At 31.3% G+C, this 24,558-nt stretch overlaps 3 protein-coding genes across 10 annotated transcripts; all 3 read right to left on the bottom strand.

The window, feature by feature from the left end:
- Positions 1–1,834: 1,834 nt before the first annotated feature.
- Positions 1,835–7,502, bottom strand: LOC109803254 (HAD superfamily, subfamily IIIB acid phosphatase). Of its 2 annotated transcripts, XM_020364744.3 has the most exons (3): positions 6,916–7,407; positions 5,557–5,766; positions 1,835–2,199 (listed from the first exon to the last, which is right to left on the bottom strand). In XM_020364744.3, exons 1-3 carry the CDS (start codon positions 7,302–7,304, stop codon positions 2,022–2,024), a joined length of 777 nt encoding a protein of 258 aa, XP_020220333.1. In that variant the 5' UTR covers positions 7,305–7,407; the 3' UTR covers positions 1,835–2,021. The 2 variants fall into 2 exon arrangements, with proteins under 2 accessions (XP_020220333.1, XP_082915416.1); XM_083059290.1 differs by lacking the exon at positions 5,557–5,766 and having other exon boundaries at positions 6,916–7,502.
- A 6,242-nt stretch (positions 7,503–13,744) lies between these two features.
- LOC109804064 (large ribosomal subunit protein uL14x/uL14z/uL14y) lies at positions 13,745–14,774 on the bottom strand. The gene is made up of 4 exons (XM_020365819.3): positions 14,623–14,774; positions 14,251–14,535; positions 14,125–14,166; positions 13,745–13,981 (listed from the first exon to the last, which is right to left on the bottom strand). The coding sequence occupies exons 1-4, from the start codon at positions 14,633–14,635 to the stop codon at positions 13,899–13,901; spliced, it is 423 nt and encodes a 140-aa protein (XP_020221408.2). The 5' UTR covers positions 14,636–14,774; the 3' UTR covers positions 13,745–13,898.
- Positions 14,775–17,543: 2,769 nt separating this feature from the next.
- On the bottom strand, positions 17,544–24,017 carry SUVR1 (histone-lysine N-methyltransferase SUVR2-like protein). 7 transcript variants are annotated; one of them, XM_020365120.3, is made up of 12 exons: positions 23,929–24,017; positions 23,564–23,721; positions 23,264–23,468; positions 23,150–23,182; positions 22,524–23,028; positions 21,857–22,026; positions 20,879–21,697; positions 20,451–20,713; positions 19,358–19,424; positions 19,184–19,234; positions 18,737–18,833; positions 17,544–17,925 (listed from the first exon to the last, which is right to left on the bottom strand). In XM_020365120.3, exons 3-12 carry the CDS (start codon positions 23,444–23,446, stop codon positions 17,900–17,902), a joined length of 2,214 nt encoding a protein of 737 aa, XP_020220709.1. In that variant the 5' UTR covers positions 23,447–23,468; positions 23,564–23,721; positions 23,929–24,017; the 3' UTR covers positions 17,544–17,899. The 7 variants fall into 7 exon arrangements, 6 of the variants coding, with proteins under 6 accessions (XP_020220709.1, XP_020220713.1, XP_082915412.1 ...); XM_020365124.3 differs by lacking the exon at positions 23,929–24,017 and having other exon boundaries at positions 20,451–20,594; positions 20,688–20,713; positions 23,564–23,922; XM_083059286.1 differs by lacking the exon at positions 23,929–24,017 and adding an exon at positions 23,865–23,882.
- Between the last annotated feature and the right edge of the window lie 541 nt (positions 24,018–24,558).

Here is a 24,558-nt window from a genome sequence, read left to right as displayed (position 1 = left end):
TATTTCATTCAAGTGGGAGGCTGGGATTAGCTTTCTTCTAATTTTTAACTTAAGTGATTTTATGTGGTTGGTGAATGTTAATCAGAAGACAAGGAAATCCAAAGCATCGATTTTTCTGCTGGTTTTCTCTTCCTTTTACTTTTTTCATATTCTATCCAATTCTTTTAAGAAAATTTAATTACTTAATTTATTATTGTAGAGAAAGTTGATTAATTTAATTAATAATATTAAATTTATTTTTTAAACTACTGTTAATATTAACAAGACTCTTACTCTATTAACTATTTAAATATCTTAAATAAAAAAGAATTGATTTTAATAAAAGATACTTTATAGAAAAACAATTAATACAAGAAAATATTTTAGATTAATTTAAGAAAATCAAACAACACGTTTGATTTGCAAAAAAAAAAAAAAAAAAAAAAAAAAACTGACTGATGGAGTAACACATTTGCATACTGCTAATTTTTATGGCAGCAAAGCATGAAAAACAAATATAGAAAAATATGTGCACCTAATTTTTAAGTTTGTGTGAGTGAGAGAAGAAGAAAAAAACAAAAAGACAAAACTGAAGAATATAATAAATAATGTGATAAAAATAAAAACAAAAACTAATACGAAAATGAAGTAGAAGAGAGACTAGAAATTTGGTGTATAAATATAAGAAGTCAAAAAAATTGAAATTGTTATTTCAAAAATAAATGTAAGTGAGTTCCATGTTGTCATCATTAAGACCAGTGATTTAAAAACCAGACCGAACCGGTCGGTCAGACCGGGAATCGGTGGTCTAGCCGGTTCGAATCTTAAGTTAGATCGGTTATGCAGTCGACCCGTTTCAAACCGGATTGAACCGGACAATTTTTCGGTTCAACCGGTGAACCGATGGGTCAAACCGGTTCAACTAATTTTTTTTCTTTTTTTTAAAATTTTTTTTAATGGACCATAAACCATAAAAAATAATAATGAAAATTGAATCTCTTAATGAAAAAGCAAGGAGTCTTATTAAATATAACAATGACTACTTCTAATATATTTGTTTGCAATATATACAACTTAAATAATTTTTATAGTATATTATTAATTTTAAATTATATATTTAATAATATAATATTTATGTAAATATTACATATATTATCTTGTAATATTAATTACAAACATATTATATATGTACATATTATTTATATTTTTAATTTGTATTAATATACCGTTTAACATGTAATTTTTTATGTATTTTTTTACAAAATAAAAATAAAAATAATTTTAAATAAGATAGAAAAATTGAAATTTAAAATAAAATATGAATTTATTAAAATTTATAAGTATAAAATATATTTAATATGAATATTTTTTTAATAAAAATAAATAAAAATCGAGTCATGCGGTTCAACTAATGACCCACCGGTTCAACCTTTGATCCACTGACCCAGTACCTTAACCGATTCGAGGACCGGTCCAGTTTTTAAAACTATGATTAAGACCCTTCCCCATGGCCCCACCTTCAATTGTGCTTTTTTGTTTTCTTATAAATTATGGTTCGACAATGTGAGGAGAGTTAGCCTATAAAATAAGACAAGGACAATCAACAATTTGACATGGTGAGAAATAAATGGGCCAATGGGACCTCATTATTACCACATTCTTCATGTTAATCGTTTGAAAATCAAACCAAATTTGTTAGTATTATTCTTTTTAAGATATCAAAAACGTTATTGAAAAACATGTCAGCAACCATGTGACACATGAAAGTTGCTTTTTATATATTTTACAACGCATCTATTCCAACCCAAGAAAAGAAGAAAATAGATGCGATCAAAGAAATAAAGCTGTCTCATCATGACCCTTTGAAATAGCCTTTTCCTTTACCCACATAAAAGTCCATTCACTTTGATATGGAGTAAGTAATAGAATAACAAAAGTTCCATATTCATAAGCCTTTGACATAGATGAAGGGACAATAGCTTATGCTAATGTTGACAAAGTTAAAGAGTATGATCACATAATAGGGTAAACAATGAAAAAAATTATGGTATATAGTAAATGGAATTGGGTAGTTTGAATGTCCTCTTTGCCATTGGAAGCCCATCAAAGCTGCTCCATTGATCTCCAATAATACCCCAAATACGATAACCTTCATCGACCAATTGTTGCCTCACCTTGGAATGGTAGTTTTTCACTTCCACCAATTCATCTTCAAAACCCCTGCCCACATAATAAAGGGTTAAGGGAATAACTTAATGAATACATATTGGGAAAGTACAAAATTAACTAATGACTAATGAGTTTGGGTGTGATCATCATGGATTCTTACATTTTAAGAAGGTAGGTTAAAAGAGAATAACCAATTTTCTTCTAACTTTTAAAAAAAAAAAATTGAATTGGGTTAGACTCAATTTGTAATTAGGTTAAAAAATTTTGTCCAAATAAACTCAAAGTGGGTTATGGCTCTACTAATTTTTTTTTAAAAAATAAGCTTAAATATTTTTTTTGTTTTTTTTTTATTTTTTTCATTTTAAAATTTATAAACATTATTTATTGTCCTTATAAAATGAGTAAATTTTGATTTTGATCTCTTTAAAATATTTTTGTTTGATTTTTATTAGTCTAAAATCTAAATTAATTATTTTTAGTCTTTAATAGTTATTTTAAGGTGGATAAATAACATTTGTTTTAAGGACCTATAAATTTTTTTAAAGATATTAAATATCAATATGATATTAGTAATGATTGTAGATAACACTTAAGATAATTATTTTACTTTTTAATAAATAAAAATAGTTAAAAAATGATCACATAAAAATAGAAACTAAAAATAATAATTTTAATTTTATAAGGATAAAATAAAACAAAAACTGTAATACCCATTTTTTTATTATTAATTATCAATGGCATTTTCGTAAATTTTATAAAGGTATAGGGGTATTCTTGTAATTTTATTACTGATGGCATTTTCGCAATTAAAAAAAAATTTAAGGGGTGTTTTGGAAACTTGGAACGGGCCGTTCCAAAAGCAAAACGGGCCGTTCCAAGCTTAAAAATTATACTATATTTTTTTAGTGAGAACGGGCCCAGAACAGGCCGTTCCAAAAGGAGAACAGGCCGTTCTGACTTTGGAACGGGCCATTCTGGAGGGAAAACGGGCCGTTCCGGAAGGAGAACGGGCCGTTCTGGATGAGTCTCGGAACGGGCCGTTCTGATTTTAGAACGGGCCGTTCTGCTTTTTGGGAACGGGCCGTTCCGATTTTGGAACGGGTCGTTCCAGTTTAAAAATTTGCGTACATTTGAAAGATTCGGAACGGGCCGTTCCGAATTCAATACGGGACGTTCCGGGTGACTCTGGTTGCCTATAAATAGGGGCCAGGGGGGGTGAAAAAAAATATACTGAGGGAAGTGAAAATCTTAGAGAGAGAGAAAGAGAAGAGAGAGAGAGAGAAAGAGAAGGGAGAGAGAGAGAGAGAAAGAAAAGAAAAGAGGAGAGAGAAAGAGGAATCCAGTAGAGGAGGCTCTGCCAGGGGAGAGAAAAGAGGAGGGAGAAGAGGAGATTCTGCCCGAGTTTCGGTCCTTGCTTAAGGAGAGAGGTGGAGGTTCTGTCCGAGTTTCGGTTCTTGTTTAAGCAAGAGAGAGGAGGAGGTTCTGCCCGAGTTTCAGTTCAGGTTTATACAAGTAAGGGTAGTGCTGATAAAATTAATCTAGTATATATGAGCATGATAGAAATAGTATAATTTTAATATGCTATTTTATGTGGAGATTTTCATTTCATATAGTATAATTTGGATCAATTGATGGTTGTTTTGGATATTTAATTATTTATATTATTATTATATTGACAAATTGGCATGGTTATGGTTATGTTTAATTATGGAATATGCTATGTGTATGTGGTTTGGAAAAGTAAATAGGACTTAAACGAGTAAGGTTATGGTATGGATTAGATCTCTTGGTGAGATCAGGATATAATCTTTGGAAAATATAAAAATTGGGAATCCCATGGTGAGGATTCCAATATGGAACTTTTTCAAAGGTTGTATAATAAACCACTTCAGATGTTAGGTGGATTCTGAAGTACTCCTTTAAGTATTCTATTTGCTACCGGTATGGGGGCAAGGCCGAGTCATACCGATGGATGAAGTGGCCATGATCACCAGGGTTACGTGACGACGCAATCCAACTGTATATTTTCCATGAGAGGTTCGGAGTGGGACATGGGTTGATCACCTGTTTCACCGTATTTGACACTTGGTTTGGATGGTGTCGAGGCCAACATTTGGTTTGGATGTGTTGGTTACATCATGTGGATTATACAGTGGTGTGACTTTGTTTTGGATGTGGAATATGTATACATATGGTATGGATTGTATACGTTGGTTATGGATTTTCTTATTATCATAAAATATGTATGCATTGACATGGATGTGTATACAATATATTGGTTTAAATTTAGAATGGAAATGACTTTTTGGCATGGATAAATAATGTGGATAAATATCTGTTTAATGATATTTTATTATGATATACTATGGTTGGTTTTATATGTGCTAACCCTTATGTTTCCATGTGGTTTGGACTGTGATGATCTCACTATGTGGGGGAGCAGATCAGGTGTGAGGCCTTGGGATAGCAAGGAGTCTTTTGGATAGCTTCTTTGAGAAGTGGCTAGGTTTAGAGCTTGACCAGCACCTATGGTGTCTTATTTTGATGTTTTCATGACATTGTAATTATATTATCTTTTTGGATTACTGTATAACTTTACTAAGGATGATGACTCTGCTATAGAAGATTATATTATATATTTTGGAAACAATTTATATGTTATTGTATAATTACACTCTAGCGTAGCTGGCTTTTGCTCTATTTTCTTTATTTTATATTATTTTATTTTGGTTAGTTATTGATGTGACGGCCTAGGGTGGGTCGTTACAAAAACAAAATTTTACAAGAACTAGAATCAAAACTTGTTAATTTTGTAGAAGCTAAAAACATATTTAATCCTTAAAAATATAAAAATTAGATAACTCATAACAAAAATAAACAAATAAAATAATCAAAACACAATCACAAGAATAATATCTTATTAAATTGTCTTAACACAAATTATATTACATTTATGAGGTTAGATAAATGTAGAGTAAAATAATAAAATAACGTGAAATTTATAAACCTTCACAAAATATTAAATTTAGTAAAAATATTTAACTAAAAAATTTATAAAAATGTTATAAAAATATAAAATAAAATAAAAAACATAACCGGTAATAATCCAACCCAACTCACACATTAAAAGTATTGAGTTGGTGAGTTATATATGTTGAAGAGTTAGAGTTATTTAATCAAACTCAACCTGTTTTGATGAATTGAAAAGGTTGACAATTTGTATTAAAAAAAAAATCAATCTATTAAATTATATGAAGATTAAAATTTAGGTGTATATTTTAAGTATGATCTGTGTGATAAAATGGGTGGTGTTATCTTTTCTCAACGGTTACAATTAACTTTGTGATCGTAGGAAATGTGGGTCCCATGAACTGAATGCATAAAAAAAATAAAGAATCATTGAATTACCTCAATGTAAGACTAGTCCATCCATGGTACCCAACATTCACAAGGTTGTCTACGGTGGAAGATCTAAGGTTTTCCTTTCTTGAAGAAATGAGAAAGATATTGATCCCTCTGTTCTTGATTTCATGGAAGAGTTCAAGTGTGTGATCTAGAGCAGGTGCCTTGCTTCTCATCATCCATGCTTCTAAAGAGCTTGCGTTCACCTTTTCTCCCCTAGTGTTTCCATGTATTCCAATACATTAAGTAAGACACCAAATTTAATATTAATCCTAACTCTAATAACTCAGAAAATTTATTTATGTTAATTAAGAATAAAAACTCCACCATACAATTTATCTTTTATATTTCATTTGGGAAATAATAAGTCCCTAGGAGGAAAAAGAATAATCTGTTAATAATTTATTCTTGCACCATATATTTCTTTGTTTGGGGGTGGAAGCTGACACAATCATAGAAGAGAACAATGTCTTCTAACACAGTCTTTTATCAGTTGAAATTTGTTTAAAAAGTATAAGTTGATTGAGTGTGTTGCTTAGATCAGATTAGCTAGTCACGTAATTCACCTTTTCTTCTTTTGATGATTTTCACAGAGACGGGATTTTGGCTACAATTCTTGAAACAACTTTAAGAACTTTCGTCAGTGGAAATAAAAGAAGCTGGAGTGAATTACACACGTCACTAAATGACGCATCACAGATTGCACTTCCTAGCTAAAAGACAAACCACAAAATAAATAAATTCAACCTACAAAATTCAATTCATTCCACTACATCTTAACCATTAATGAATGACATGAACCAGTTTTGCACCACATAGACCCAAATTGCAGCAACTAGATCTACTCACCACGACAACATCCAAAGAACAGATCTGATAGAAATAGCCTTTACATTATTCCAACTAGTCAAAAACAACAATATGAGCTTTTCATGAGAGATTAATTCAAAATCCTCAGTGCATTAATGTGGACAACAGGTCATAGAATAGTCATCATCGCTTATAAATTAGTTAATTTCTAAACAATTTCCATAATTAAAGTTTTTTTTATTACATTCATGGATATTTTCAATTCATGGAATAAAAACTAATCTTATTTATAATATTGTAACTATCGCTAATTTAAAGAATTTTCAAATATCAGAAATTAGACACGAGATTCTCTATTAAATAGATTGTTCTCACACTATATGAATACGAAATATTTAACTATTATGATAACTCATCAAATTCCATAATTAGAGCGAAATATCTAACTACTATGATAACTCATCGGATTCCATATTTAGAGTAAAACACCAAAAACTAATTTGATGTGTATCCACTATAATAATAAAAAGAAAAGGCTTGGCATAAGGCACTTACCCAAAACCATGTTTCTTATAATAAGGAATTGTGGACAAAAGGGTGTCATCAATATCAAAAATCCAGGAATCTTTGCCATCACCTTTGAAAGTGCAGCATCCACTCAAATAGAGCCTAACCTCCTCCACTGCCCTCACAGAGTCAGCCTTGTACTGAGATGAAGTCATGTATTTCTTCACGTGCTCCACACATTCTTGAGGCACAACACTGAACCCCCTAATGTTGTTTAGTTCAACATTTATCCTCCAACTCTCACAGTAGTTCTTCAAGTTCTCTTCAACTATCCCTTTTCTTTTTCCCCATCTTTGGTTCAATATGTTCCATTCTGCACTCACTAGGCCAATGAAGAGGCTTGATATGATTAGTGAGAGTGCCAGAAACTTTGCCATTGCACAAAAGATAAGTGACAAAGGAAGAGGGGTGGATGAGTTGTATGAAAAGGAAATCTTGGTGAAGAAACATATAGGCGTGAAATGTTCTAGTGTGGGACATACTATCATGACCTTCCTCTTCATATACTCACATGATGCAATAGGAAAATTAAACATCTACATCAAAATTTAGCTAGCTGATATTTTTGTTCATGCCTTTTTAAGATACGTGACTAATTAATATCATATCCATCAAATTGTAGGGAAAATAATACAGAAAGTGTTAATTGAATTGTGCTATGAATAATTTAGAGGCAAATGTAATTAATATACAGGATGTATATAAGCGCAAAACAAAATGTGAATAACATTATAGTGTGGTAAATGATGATATCGAATGGCTTTGTAATTCAATTTCAACGTTTGGGACATAATTAGTATAATGTACAGTTGACAATGGGGATTGTTGACAACTCAGAAATGTTCCCACTTTTTGATCTACTTATTATTAGGTAGGAGTAGCTTCAATGAGCTATAATGACTACTACAAATTAAAGTATTGATTAACTTCAATAGCACTGCATTAAATGGCATGCATGTGAGCCTTATTATTTATTTCCACTTTTCTAATCATATTGGTTTAGAATGTATACCCTCCTTAGTTTGAGATAGAGAATTTTGCAAGAACCGTATGTATATTCTCTTCAATATCATTTAGAACGTTTGTACAGTTGAGAATTGAAAGACAGTTTTGTGTATGCAAAATAAACACAGTACAGAAACCAAAAAAATTAAGAATAAAAAGTTTTAAAAAAATGACACCAAAGTTTTTAAGGGAGAAATCTTCTCAATACAGAGAAATATCATGAGACTTATCCAATAAAATGTTTTCACTATAAAAGTATGATTACAAATTGTCTTTTCTCAAAAGGATCTCTCATTTTCCTTAAATGACTATCTTTCAATTTTGTGATCAGAATAATTCTCTCTTCTTTTTAATACAGAAATACAATATCTTTCTCATATTATTTTTTTATTTCTGTAAAATGGATTGAAACATATAATAGCATCATTCAAAAGCCTCTATTTATTGGTGATGAAATGACCACTTATTTAAGCTTTTTATTCATGATTTTTCATAATATATGACTTTTTATTCACAATTTCTTTTAGGAGAAATAAGTCGATGAACAAAGTGTTTAATTAAAAAAAAGAAACTTTAACGTGTACAAATGACTTACCATGTTATTAAATACATAAAATTAATGTTGAAAAAATAACTTCACTGTTTTTACATGTAAATATAGAAGAGGCGAGTATATTTTACTAATTTGTTATAATAACTAATATAATATTACATACGTTTATACGTAAAATTGAATTTTCTTTATGCCCCTAATAAGAATTTAGGCCCGTCATCATTGCCACAGATCACGGGCTCCTTCTTCTAGAAAAGACGTGAAATTTTATCATTGATATATGGACATACAACGGGCTCTTTAAGCTGTTTTCAAAAAGTTCTCACATCTTAAATCTTACCTAGCATCTTTAAACAATTTAATTAAATTCTTATTGAATAAATATTTATTGCATAGGTATTTATGTATATATAAGTTATTTATAATTAAATTAAATTAATTTTTTTATACAAGTTACTATAAGCTATTTCCATAAGTTATCATAAAGAACTTATTAAAATAAATTAAAAATAACTTATGAACAAATTATAAAAAATAATAATCACGTTGATGCTTGTACATAATACACCTTCCGGTTTTTAGAGTAACGCTTGGAAAGTTTGCTTTGAATTTGATTCCTTCTCTGTAAGACAGACTCTTCCTAATTATTTACTACATCCAAAAATAATACACAAACATACTCAATTATTCAATATTTTCTAGTTAATAAATAATATGTAATAAATTATTTTTTAAAAAAATCGCTTTTTTATAGGAATAGGAAACTTAAGTAAAGATATTAGTAATTGATTTAATTGAAAATGGTGAGTTCTTCAACTAAAATGGGGCAGTTTGCTTTAAAACTAGCGAAGCAAATACATGGGATAAGTCCCACTTTTTGAAAACGGGTTCCCATTTATGGAAGTAATTTTAAATTTTTTATGTATGCTATTAATTTTATAGTTATAGCTAACAAATCCATGTTCATGAATATACAACTTATGGATAATATTTTTACAAACTTATCCTAATAATAAAGGTCGAAAATAAAGTTCTAATAATTTGAGGGATAATTTTAAGAAAATAATACAAATCATTAATAAATTTAATATGGTAAATTAAATTAACTAAATTCCTTAATTATTTTTAATAATACTCGCATAATATTGTTATTGCAATGGACAATTACGAATCGAGATTATGTTTGAAAAGATGCTTTTAGGTCCATTATTAATCTTTGGATTCCCATATGATAAGACACATACCGACCGACATACATGGACAAATGCGTTTTAGCAAAATTGATTAAATCGCTAATTACGCTAATTGACAGAAGGATTGATGTATGTTCCAGCAAGGGGAGCAATTTTGCCAACTTTTTTTACCTTTATTTTGTTGATAAACGAATGAGGTACTCATCTTGAATAGTTAATCTTTGCTATTTTCTTAGCATTAAGTTTCTACATCCCTGCCCATAAAGTTCATACGAAAGAATTGCATAAATAATAATAGTAAAATAAAATAAAATAAAAGGACAGCTCCTGTATTATTTTTTAAGTTTTTGTTAATTCTTGCTTATGAAATTTGAGTTAATTGTCCCATATTATTTTTCTTCTATCTATATGTTGCAAATAATTATTAGATCTTGAAATGTCATATTTTTTAATAACGCAAATCATATCTTAATTTTTAAAAAAGAATAAATAAATAAAAGTTCTTCAATCGATATACTATAAAAAATTGTTAGATCTTGAATGTCATTACTTTTTAATGATTATAACAATCATATCTTAATTTTTTTTTAAAATAAATAAATAAAAAGACAGCATGCAAAAGATTGGGATAATTTTTATGTGCATGACACCCAATTAAGTTTTATTAAAAAATTAGAAATTTGAAAGAAAAAAAATCATAAATGATTTAAAAATTGGCTAAGTCATGGAAACATGGTAGTCCCATCATTCAATAATTTCTCTTTGGAAAGAGGATAATTATGAGTACAGCTCATCCAAATGATCATTAACACACTAGTACACTGTAAAATGAATGTAGAACAGATTCCAGAAAGAACAGAAGTAAAATTATCATTAACACACTGAAATCATTTATATAATCACAATGCCAGAACCTGAACAAGATTAAAATTCAAGTGACATATGCTTTATTCCACATTTTAACTTCTGAAGCATGCTCATGACAACAAAAGATTGAATGGCAAATGGCTGCTGAAGCAATTGTTTACAACCATGCAATTTACATATCATTTTATCATATATGATTATAGAATGAAAATATAAACTAATTCAAATTCTGAAAAGACATAAGGGGATGGTTATAGAGAAAAGATATATATATATATATATAATATGTCTCAGCCAACACAAGGAGGGATATGGATATGGTCGTTGGAAGAAGCATCACTGAAGTTAAGACAATAACTGCGAAAATCATAGCTGTATTGTGGTCCTCTCTTGTGCCATCCCATAGAATGCTTCCACCTACGTTTCCACTTGCAAACTAGCTGTCTGAGAACGCTTGATGTGGTGCCACAGCCAAGTAACCCCCTTCTTGGGACATTACCAAGTGTCACTAAAGGACTAACTCTCATTTTTCTCTCAAGCTTCTACAACTGAGATCTGAGAGATATAAAACTGAGACACTAAAGTTGCTATAAGAAATGCATGCATGATGAGGAATTGGACTGGATGAAAGCATGTTATAAAGTGTGCACCGCACAAGGAGGGAACCAAATATAGGGTGGTGTCAATTTTTGATTTGTTGTAGGTGAAAACATTATGGTCATGAACATCGCATCAAGTGATCACACTTTAGCTTGTTGCCTCAATAATGATCACAGCATGGAGTGGATTGAAAAAATGTCCTCTAGTGGTGTAACATCAATGGGGTGCTCAAGCACTTTTTGAAGACCTACCAGTACTTGCTAGTGTGCATCATTTGTGTTTTACCGTGTTTTGCTCAAAGGTTGATGCTTCATCCATAGCTATAATAAGTATGAAAACGACTAGTTCAGAAATCACTAACTTTTCTTCGTTTCATATAATGATGTTAATGAAATAAAATTCACCGATAAGGGTAGGATTGAACTATCTCAAAACAAAGGTCCTGTCCACTTGGGTTAGATTTCTGCAGGTTATCCTTCACTCACTTGTAAGCACCACCAAGTGTAAACACTAATTAAAGTTTGTGGCATATATAAAAAGTCACATCAACAACCTTCCTTCTTTTAACCTCTTGAGTACCAAAAAAATAAATCTAGTCCCAAATCAATTTGAAGTTTGATTTGAGGGACAGATCATGCCATCCTTAAATACATCACAAGTAAAAGTAAAATTTGCAATATTTTCACCAAAATTGGAAAAATGAGGATACGACCGTACATTCAAACTTTTAAACAAATTAAATTCTACTTTCAAGATTTAGAATAAGAACCCTCTCTAATTTGAATGGAGTATTAAGGCAAAGAAATCAGTGTGTTTCCACATCGAATTTCAAATATATTTTGATTAATTAATATTAATTAAATTAGATTTTTTGATTTTTTAATTATTTAATTTTTAACTCGAACCAATCTCATTCAATCATATTTCATTTAGATTATATCAATTTATTGAATTTGTTATTAAAAATTTTAAAAAAATTACATTAAACAACTTGTAAAATATATTTTCATATCATTAACTAATAAAATATTTAACATCATAAACATATTTATCAACATTATAGAGTACTAGATAAAATATTAAATTAAAATGTAACAAGCATCATTATATAAAAACATAAATCTATCCAACAACACAAAATCTACAAATCTATCATTTGTCATGTTCAATAATATTACAAACTAGACAAAATTTGTCAAGTGTTATGACCAACACCAAGGGATGGTGAGGGAAATTTTTAAAAGAAAAAATAGGTTTTATTTTTTTTCATTTGTTATTGAATGGACCACTTTACTACTTATTTTTCATAAATAATCAAAATTTAATAACACAAAACAAATCTAATAAATTGTTATTAAAATAATAAAAAAAATTAATTTGATCGGATGAATTGGTTTAATTTGATGTTCAAAATTCAAAACTCGAAGTCCGAATTAAATTAATTAATTGAATTTTTAACTTTTAAATTCAAACCGATTCCATAGTACGAAGCAATCCAAAATTTTTCTTTTGAATTAGATCAGTTTCATTGGAACATCGGATGAGCTTGTATCCACGACCTATCCTAAAAGAAAGACATACGGTGTTAGTCTGACATGTGTAGTATAACAATGCTCCAGACTTCTGGTCATTGCATCGGCTGAACAAGAGTAGCAAGTAACATGAAGAATTATTAGTGATAAGTGAAGTAGCCATATTCACGCTAAATCAAGCATTAATATTAAAGAAAGCGAATAAAAATAAATAAATATTAAAATCGGATCCTATTTTTAGGGAGTAAAATATCTTGCGATAAACAGTAACACGCACATAGCATCCAAAGACACCAAAGAAAACACGAATGTTTCATAACGAAGTCAAAGCGCATAAATAAGATGGTGTGTTGATGAATTTCTCTAACATGTTTCATTTTTTTTTATTCACAATCAAAAGTCTTTTATTTATGTTATGTACGAAAAAAGAGGCACTTATGCCTCTTTGTTTTTTAAAAAAGTAAAAATAACAAATGAAAATTGTATAATAGTAACTAGTTAGTTGAATGTATGGATAGTTTGTTGAATGAAATTTTTGGAAGAAAAATAATTAGACAATATATGTAAAATTAATCACCTATACACAGTGTAAAAAAAAATTTCACGGCAACCAATTATATCCTTTAAAAGACCCAACGTCATCCATTAACGTTATTCACAGTCCACCACACTATTCCCGCAATTATTTTAGACTTAACACTGGATGAATATGAAGGCAGGCACACCTTTCCTAAAGCCCTAGTTTTAACAACTTAATTTTATTTATAACTGGATCGCGTGGCAAGGACTAGGTAGTTGATATTTACAACTTAAACTAAGCCTCTTGGCCACAACAACCTCCTAAAACAAAACCAATACTCTACTTGAACAACTAAATAGCCAAAACTTCAAATCATTTAGCCAAGTTAATTATTCAATACGCCCCATATTATACTAAATTTTCGCTAAGCCAGGGGAAATTCCAAACAACCCGAACATAACTTTAACCAAAAGAAAACCATTCTTCAACACCACTCGGTCAGAATAAGTAATAACGTAAACTGAACAAGAAATTCAGAACACAAGAATAAAGCGAAACAACTCTTATAATTATCAATTAATCCCATCAAAAACATTCTCATCTCAAAATCAAGCAAGACAGACTATATGTCTACAATTCAACCTAAAACACAATCAAAAACAAGTTCAAAATGCAGAAACATTACAGTAGCTAAAACCAACTTAAACAATAGCATTGGCAGCACTAGCAATCCTGGGCCACAGATCAGCACACTCCTTCCCAATTGGACCAGTAATAGCAGAACCTACAATTACAAGACAAACACAATTACCGAAACAAGTAACATCACACTCCAATTTCCCACTAACAAAACCAACCAAACAAAACCCTAAACCAGCAAACTCAATCAATAATTGAAACCAGGCATTGACAAGAGATATCACGTACCTTTCATTTCACCTTTGGGATTCACAATCACACCAGCATTATCTACACAAACGAAAACCACAATCTCAGAAACAGTTCCAAAACACAAATAATTTTACAGAGGAAGGGAAAGAAAGAGTGATATACCTTCGAAGTACATGTAGACTCCGTCCTTTCGGCGCCAGGGCTTGCGCTGACGGACGATAACGGCAGGCAAAACCTTCTTACGGAGATCGGGTTTTCCCTTCTTGACGGTTGCCATAACCATGTCTCCGACGCACGCCGACGGCAACCGGTTCAGCCTTCCCTTGATCCCCTTCACCGATATGATGTAGAGGTTCTTCGCGCCGGTGTTGTCGGCGCAGTTCACCGTCGCCGCCACTGGCAAACCCAGTGACATCCTGAACTTGTTCCCCGCCGATCCACCGCGACCTGAAACGGCATATATTAATTGATTAGCGCACCGTAATCATAATCGAGCACGCAAGGAGTTGAAGAATCTGAGAGATGAAACCGAACCTCTCTTCGACATTGTTGCGTCTCTGTGGAACAACACAAACCCTAGCTGTGCTTCTTTCTATTTTATATATGCATGCGCGTTCTCGCCTCAGACTAGGGTTTTGTCGCTGTGGGCTTGGGCTTCGCTCTTAAACTGGCCCATTACTATCCAATGATTCAAAAAATACATATAGACCTCAAGAGAGTTGTTTGTTTTTTTTAAAGAAAACATTATTTTTTTACAATATTTTTCATATTTTTATGTTTTAGAATACATATTTCTTAAATGAGATTAACATATTTTTTTTGGAAAATGAAAATGTGATTGGTTTATCTATTTACAGTAATTAAAGAATTCATAATATAATTTTTATATGGAACTTAAAAAAATATATTCGTAATTTTATTTATGATTAAAAACATATTTTATAAATAAATAAATAAAAAAGATATAATGTTTACTTATAAAAAAAATATATAAGTAAAACGGTGATGTAATTTTATTTGTTAAATTTGCCTATCCAAAGAAAACTATCGATGAATAAATTTCAGAAATGAATTTGATTATGCAGAAACAAAATTTCATACCGACTTAAGTAAGATTGTATCTCATAAAAGATAACTTTCACTTAAAAAAAAAAAAGTCAATGAAACAGATTGAATTATAAAATGGCAATTACTGAGGAAGTCTAAGGTGAAGAACATCATTTTAGTGTTTATAATTATTCCCCCTCGAATATCAATTGTCCTTGTGAAGTTGTGATTCTTCTCTATTCCCCATGAACTTTGGTTGTGAAAGGTTCCTCATGCCGTGTGTGTTTGGATTTCAATTTACCCAATGAAGTGCAGTTAAAATTAATTTTGTAAACTCAAATTTAGCTAAAAGTAAGGTTAGTATAATTGCTTTAAGTTTAGATACTTCTATTTTAATGGTGTTTTTATTAAATAAAACTTGTTTAGTGATATTAATCAAAAACACTTTTAGATGTATACTTATGTACAGATGTTGTTTTATATAAAGAGGTAGAGGTGGGTATACGGACCGGTCCGGCCCGTTTAAGGTCCGGTCCATAAAACTCGTGTTTTATACGGGCCGGATAAGTCAGGTCCGTAAAATAAATGGACTTATTTTTTAAGTCCGTATCCGGCCCGCCAAAATCCGGATAACAGACCGGTCCGCGGGCCTAAATAATAGTTCAAAAAAATAATTTTTTAAAAATAAAAATACATAAAATTAAAAGAAAAAAAAATATTTTTTATTTATAAGCTAAATTTTATCATACTAAAATTATCAATAGTTAAAATGGTTTAAAATACTAAATATTAAAATAAAAATAATTACAAATACTTAAATAATAATACCAAACTTTCAATAATAAAAACATCAAAATATCATTAAAAATAATTCAAATGACAAATATATACCAACTAAACATAATTTTAATGTCATAATAATTTTAAAAAATTAAATACACAATTTAATATTAAAATCATAAAATTTAAAAATATTAAATGTGAAGTCCGCGGACTAGCCCGCGAGCCCGCGGATTAAATCCGCCAAGTCTGCAGACTTAACGAGCCGGGCTCAAAAATTAGACATAATCATACGGTTTTAAAAAAAAACGAGCCCGTTATCCGCAAAATCCGCGGGCTTGCGGACCGCGGTCCATCTACCCACCCCTATAAAGAGGTAATGTTGTCAAATACATCTCAGTGCAATCTAAAATGCTTTCAATTCAGTTTCGTTCAAGTGAAAACCATGAGACTGGTAACTTTGCATCAAACTTATATTTAAAGGAAAATGACATTCCACTCAATGGAAAATGAAAATCACAAACAAAAAAGATGCAATGTTCCATGTAAGATGAACCTCAATTTAATTCAATGCCTGATCGACAAACCAAACACACCCAGAATCTAATGTGGAGAAACAAAAAGAGAAAAAAAAAATCATTATAACTAGTATTGTAACTTCTAATGAATAGAAAACTTTCGTATTTTATTTGTTACACTTTTGAAAGTCTTTCTTTGTTCCAGAATTAATCTTTTCAAATTTTCTTTGTTTATTTTGAAAATAAAATTCCAAAAATATATTTACACATTCCAAAATTAAACTTTCATAAATCTATTTGTTACATATTTCAAATTTATAATATTAGAATCTAGAATTAAAATAAACTTCCCATATATTAACTGTGAAATGCGTAATAAATAGACATTCAAAAATTTAATTATGAAATTTATAAACTTTCATTTTTTTTAAATGCATATTAAACAATAGTTTAATGGCAATACGTAAAAGAAATTAAATAAAAAAATAAAAAATTACATTATCAATCAATTATAAATTACTGTTTATTGACACACAAAAAATTCACTGTTTATAAATTTTAAAGCATAGTAAAAGCCTGTAAACTTATTTTATATGACAATATAAAATTTATTTACATTGTCAATTTATAAATTATTTTCTCAACAAATAAACTTCTAAGTTTAATTCTAAAATATACAGATGATATTCTAGAATTTGAACTGCAAAATTGTCACAAACTCTCACATCACCCGCATATAAGAGTATTATTGATAGCAAAAATAAAAGCGCAACATGGAATAGCCTTAATTTAATGAACTGCTGAGTGTGATATGACTAATAAACCTAATAGCATGTTTTTCCCATCATCACAATTAACAAAGGTCCATGCTTTAGAAAGAAAAAAAAACTCCGACCGTCAAAAACAGAGGATGCATGTTTTTAATTTTTGGCTAACAAACTCCTTTTTTCCCCTTTTTGATCTTTAATCAGCATTATGTTTGGCGACTTAGGTCCCGTCGTTTACGAAAAAAATATTTGGTCAGCACCTGTTACCGGTTGTTCACGACTCATTTCACAACGTAGCTATAATAAAATTGAACTTTTTTCAGCTTTCAAAAAATTGAGAGAATAAAAAAAATTGTGTGTGAGAAGTTTTCTTAATCATTAATCCGTCATGCATGCATTAGCACAACATAAACCTAGAGACAGAATCATCCATTGCCATTCGGCAGAACCTTATGAACCATTCAGAATTACTAAAGCCTAAAGGTTATTGTTTTTCTGACTTTTTTTTCTAGGCCATGACTGCCTTATAGTTTTTAGGAGACTGTAAATGGTAACTGGTATCCAACCTCCGAGCAAAATAATGAAAAATGAAAAATAAAATAAAAAAGAGTCCAATTCAGTAAGTTGGAACTTGTTACTACTAATCGGTTATCTGGTCATGCATTAGACCAACAAAATCGGTTTAGCAGAGAATGGCCATTATGCAATTGAAGATCTGTTGGATCCTGCAATAAGAAAGAGTAAAAGAATTAGTAAGAAAGTAAAATCATAACCATTAAAGTCAAAAAGAATATAAATGAAACACATACACCACTTGGTAAGAATGAAAGAAGATTGAGCAAATCGGAATGCAATTAAGATTCACAGAGACTGCACCAATGTAACTCTGATCACATTGGTACAAGCACATGATCACGAGTCTTCAAATTTTACTGTCATTTAATGCTAGGGCAGTTTGGCATTAGGCCAAATCAGCCATATCATCAAATAACCACAATTGGGATAAACTAGGCAAAAAAACAAGAGGCCAAAAAGTATTTATAAAACAAAGCAAGAAAAATATAGAATGTCAACTTCAGCATGATCAGAGCCTTTCCAACTATCAATCATGCATAATGATGGGTAGGTTATATGCAGCAAAGAATAATGTTAATGACAATCAAAGGTCGCCTTGAATTGAATATTACAACTTCCAGGTTATCTGTATGCGATTAATTCATTTTTTTACAAACTATTGTTCAATGATACCATTGATCAGGTATGGATGTGCTGAATGAAGAATAGCATCCATCGAATAAAACCATTGTCCAACTCAGGAGTAGATGCAGTGTATTTTCACTCTCTCTAATAGTATCATGACTATTAGAGAAAGTGAAAATTGAAATACACAACTCAAAACAAATATTGAACAGAAGTAGAGAAGGCATAGCCACAGCGTAGGAATTGAATCATCCAAAAGATAAATAACAGGTCACAATTTTTATGTTGAAAGTGAAACAAATTGCACATTACACATAAATGATAGATTGAACTCACTATTTGATCGCTTAATATTCCTGCAGAATTTACTGCCACATCTGCACTGGAACAGCTCAACAGGCTCATCATGTTCATCAAAGTTGATGCCATAATCCTGCAGAAACACTATGCACATAAGCTTTTCTAGAGAAAAGTAAATAAATTCCTACACTGATTACATAATTTGAAGAAACAGAAATACATAAAATTGAGAACCTATGATGTTTGCTCACAAATGGTCTGCGAAGACCCAACTACTACCCAGTATACAATGTGGCATTTACTAAATTAGTAGCCAGTAATACAACCATATTTGGATCATGATTTAATCAAATTATCTCACCTTTGTAGCTAATTTATGCCCTACTTGATAAAAAAGACCAATTAACATGAACCATAAAAAAAATGCAACAATCATTGCAATATACAATCACCAAAACATAATACAGAACCAAACTCACACACCCAAGTGAGCTCTTCCTGCGCTGCTATTTTTCTGGATGTGAAGAAGGCAAACTGCATGCACATTTGAACACATCAAAAACATCAGAAAGCAATGTGTTTTATAGACTCCCATCAAATGCCAACTAAGGTATTAAAAAAGGGGAAATGGAATTAGAGGATTTGCTAACTTCTCACATGATAATAGTGATGAGATGGGCCCTCAATTTCAACTGGGATCTCAATCAAGTTTGCATCCAAACATCTGCCAAAAAGTAGAAATATTAAACTTCTGATTCACATTTGCCAGATAATGAGTCCACTGTAATGTCTGCATGCCACTTTTTCATAGAAGTTTTTAGTTAACACCCCATCAACAGCACATGTAAAGAACCTCAGTCTGCTCATATGCAGCCATTAATTCCTTAATCAGTACATAATAAAATTGAACCAATCCCTTCCTAGCTTCATCTTTTATACCAAGTACTTTTTTTCTATGCAATTCACTAATATAAAAATAAAACAATAATATTATCCTTTTCTCTCAGGATAATTAGAAACTGGTGTCAAAAAGTAAAATCAATGGGAAAATGATCTACACTAGAATAATGATTCTCTTGATTTCTGCCACAATAGAATTATTTATTAAGTATCATAATTGAAGGTATCTTCCCAAGAATGATTTTTCCCCCTTCACATATTTTGTTTAAGTTGAATCCTTTATTGCTTACATGTTGTCTTCTTCAATCTTCTCTTTCCCGTGTCATAAACACAACAGAAAAGTATGTGAAAGACAAAAAAAGTTGGAAAAAAATTGTTCTGATGAACCCAGTGATTTTATTGTTTTCACTATTTTCTATACACATCTATAAAATAAAAAATAAAAAAATGAAAGCATGATCGTATTTACATAATTAGAAGTGATAATTGAAAATAAAAACAAAATCGAACAACTCTAAAAAATTCACTTGGCACAAAATCAATTCTACTCGATGCAGAATTGATTTAACAACCTAAAATCTAAAACAAACCATTACAATCACTGTAAAACGAAGTTTGGTTGAGGCAAATAGCTGTTTGTATCAAACAAAGCTACAAATTACTAATATTAATTTCAACAAACCCCACATACCACAGTAACATTTACTTTTTTTCTATAAAAAAAGACATTAATGAGAGCTAAAATAATTATTTTAAACACATCAACAGAAAAAGTATGAAAGCCTATAGGACTAAAACTACTATAAATAACTGCAAAAGACAACTACTGAAATATGAGAAATTTCAATACCTGTGATTAATAAATCTAGCAGCATTTCCATATGATGCTGCATACAAGCAAAGAGCTTCACTATCCTTCACAATTCCAGAACCCCAATCCGCATCCAATAAAATTGGGTATGTATATTTCCCATTTTTGGGATATTTCATGTTCCTGTCATGCAACTCTTTGGCGGTTAAAATTTCCCCAACAAACTCACATACAAATGCACCTTTTGGAAGATCATCTAAGGTACGAAGACCCCACCCTTTTCCATCTGAAGTCAAAAACACCTGAGCAGTGGATAATAGGTAAGGCATATTTAAATAAAGTTAAAAGTCCTACCAAGGAAAAAATGCATTTGAGAACATAAACAATGCAATGATGTCACCTCATTGATCTCAACATTGCAGAAAATATATTTGTTTACTAGGGGGAAAGATTAGTTAAAAAATCACCTGCAAATTGCAAGATATTCCACGCTGGACAACCCGATTTCCACAATGTTTCCCACACCCACATTTGCTCCAGCACTCTTTAATAAACTTCCTCTTTAAGTGTCCTTTACAAGGTTCTAAACAATCATCATTCTTTGATGTTTCAAGTGGACAGGCTTTGCAATAGAAATAATTTTGAGGATCACGGCTGATGGCAATACACTCCTCCAAGAACTCTTCCTTTAGTAGGCCTTGTGCAGTGTAAGCAAATTCACCCCCAGTTTTATTTGTACAAGAACATGGTTTAGATGACAATACACAATTGCCCAAACAAGCTGAACAACAATCCTCATTCCCAATACGAGATAGAGAAATATTAACATAAGCATCTCGGAACACAAGGTTTCGGGGTATGTAGTGAAAGGGTGGTGGGAAATCATTAGTAGTGTTATTCACCCATGAAATCTTCACTCTTTCTTCTCCTTTTGTTAGGTCATTAACATCATGAACAGTTCCTATATTGTCAGTTGTAAGCTGATGTTTTGGAACAACCACTAAAGTACATGAATTTGGGGATATAGGCCCCTCCAGCTCCTTCCCTCCATTACTTTGTAATAAATCATTCATTCCAACCTTCTTGGAAACTACTACAGCATCATCTATATCACTCGGACAGGGTAGAGAACTAGGAACATGAGGTGCATCCACGGTAGAAGAAGACTTGACACTAACTGATCCATTTGCCATGACTGAATCTTTATTTACTCCAAAAATTGGTGAGCCATTGGTCTCAAATTCCTTTGCAACATCGTCAGCTTGTGCTATCTTTAAAGAGTGTTCCTGTGGGTTATTATTTGAATCAGTTCCAAATTCATAAATAAGGGTCAAAGATTTTATATGATAGCAAGCAATTATCCTCCATAATTTTAGAATTTCATCATGACTAGGCAAATAAAAATCTGGTTCCAAAGAACTGAGCTGTGGCACAGAAATTTTTACCTCTCTCGTAGATGACAAGACTACATTGACATTAGAAGTTGCTTCTTCATTATAGGAAGGAAGAATATCTTCACCTTCAACATCTTCATCTCTGCACTGTGATAACACAGTGTCATGGCCATCTTGGTTCTCAGCTTCCCCCATTAGAGAGTCTCTTCCACTTGATGGTTCTTTTGAGGGAAAGAAATCAAAATAAAACTCGTCAACACAAACTTAAATATGGGGTTAGAAACAGAATAACAACAAAATAAAATGGCACGGAAGTAACATTTCTTTGGTTTAAGTCTGAAATACAAGGCAATTTCTGGTGTCAGGAACCAAGGATCTTCCACATATAGAAGCAACAGCAAACAGAGATGATCATATGACAGGTTTTCAGGGAGAGAAAATTAATCAGGTTCTATTCAACTAAAACTATTTCACAGTTTAGCCAAAATTTGCACATCAACTTCTTTTCTTCTTTTGAGGTATTTTGGATTTAAAGTCTTTTCCTATATTTTCCTAATAAGAATAACCCACCTACTCTGCAGCATTGCCAACAAAATACAGTACTTATCATTGGCTTCAATAAAAGTGCACCATGAAGTAGAAGTTACCACCAAGATGTCACGACAAAAAACAAAAGACAGAAAGTAAGAAGCTCTCATCAAAGCAGTCAGTTGAATACCAGGAAGAATCACTGAAATGGGAATAATCTCATAATCTGGCAATTCATCAACAGGCTCATCCTTGGGCTTGATAAAAATAAATGGAGGAGGCATTTTTTTATTTGCTGTCGGAGTGGCTCCTGGCTCAACTGTTGGCCCTTTAAGTGTTTCTGCAAGGGGGCTTCTGTCAGATGTAGATCTTCTCCCTCTAGGAGTAACTTGAGGTGATAAAGGTTGCTTTCCCTTGTCAACAACAGCATCTTGTGGGGGAACACGACGAGCATCAACCCTTGCATTTCCATCGGATAACGCTGCTGTGCTTTGAGGCTGCAATCTGGAACTACTTTCAGGCACAGTGCCATCTTCTAATTTAGGCGTTTTCAATGGAAAGGCACCCGAGCTGGGGCCACCACTAGTCATAGTCATAGGGCGTGAAGATTGACCCTCTTGACCTCTCAAACGCAACCTCTTCAAAGGTCGCAAAGGCGCCTCATGTGTACGAGCCTCTTCATCATCTACTCCATCCTGAACGTTTGAAAAACCAGAAATAATACATGTCAGCATCCATGGGCTTAAGAGCAAGAAAGAAATGCAGACAAACTCAGCAACATAGAATAAATAACAAGTGTTACAAAGCAAAACCAACCTTGTTTTTATTATTCTGGTCTGGCTCCGCCACCTATTAAATGATATCAAGCAATGAATCAGAGTGTTGTTAATAATGGGTAAAATAAAGCAGAATGTGGAGAAGAAAACACACCTGATTTTCTTCCTCCTCGAATATTGCATCTGCCAGGGCCCTATAACTCTCTTCTTCAATTAGTTGCCAGTTTTTATCATACAATTTAAGCAGTTTCTTCAACACCGGTTTCACTTTTGATTCGTGAATCCCGAGATTCGCCATTGCCGTAAAGGCCGCCACCACTCTCGGATTGGGCGCCATGTATGATCACCCAAAACCACTTCTGCTACACGTTCCCAAGTGCAAAACACAATTCAATTTCAAAGATAAACGACACAACATCTATGAATAATTAAGCCACAGTTATGAAGTACTAACCTACGAAACAAACAGCAGAGAGCGAAAAGTCAATCAACAATCCAGACCGGTGAACGGCACAGAAACGCAGAAATTATCGGTCAAAGAAACCGATACCGAAAGCGAAAGCGAGAAAAGGTGCAGAAGACACATTGCATGGTGAAACAGAAACCTTAAACCTGCGGGAAACAAATAATGCAGTGAGGAATAAAGGGTGAAATTGAATTTTTTGATTGCGGTTGTGGGAGGGAAAGAGTTTGGGGGTGAATGGAAATAGGGCAGAATTAGAGTGTTGAAACTTAAAAGGAAGGAGCATGCGAACTGGGAACTGGGAACTGGGAACCGTGGAGGACTCTCTTCTAAGTTCTAACAGTACACTCTCTCACCTTCAACGGAAGCGCGTTCTGCACACCATACCTTCACATCTTAACTTATGTCAAGTATTAAATAATAATTTAAATTCTGTCAAAATATATATATACTTTAAATAATAACCTGTTGCTGCCACCTTTCAATTTATATTAAATGAATTATTCATTAATCAGAAAGTATTAAATGAATTCTTTTATTATAGCATTTATTTTATTATTTTTTTATGGAAAATATTTAATGCTCTTTATGTTTCCGTGCATTAAATGTATTTATGTTTTCATTTAATATTTTTATAATAAAATTATATTGTAGCATTTATTTTATTAATATTTTCTTTTTTGAGGGGGGGGATTTTATTAATATTTTCAATTAATATTTTATATCATTTATTTTATTATTATTTATGGAAAATATTTAATGCTTTTTATGTTTCCATGTTTTTTATTATATATAAATAAAATTTTATAATAAATTATGTATATAAATAAATATTATATTTCAATATATAAATTATATTTTATATTTTATAAAAAATAATTAATATTAAGATATAAGATTATTTTTATTTATTTATAATTTGTTTTAAAATTATTAAATTTAATTTATAAATAAATTTAATAAATATAAATTGAAAAGTTAAAAAA

The sequence above is a fragment of the Cajanus cajan genome, chromosome 6, assembly GCF_000230855.2.
Source record: "Cajanus cajan strain Asha chromosome 6, NIPB_CcT2T_4, whole genome shotgun sequence".
In the NCBI taxonomy this organism is placed as follows: Eukaryota; Viridiplantae; Streptophyta; class Magnoliopsida; order Fabales; family Fabaceae; genus Cajanus; species Cajanus cajan.
The sequence above is the reverse complement of the archived record's forward strand: the minus strand, read 5'-3'. Positions and strand labels throughout refer to the sequence as shown.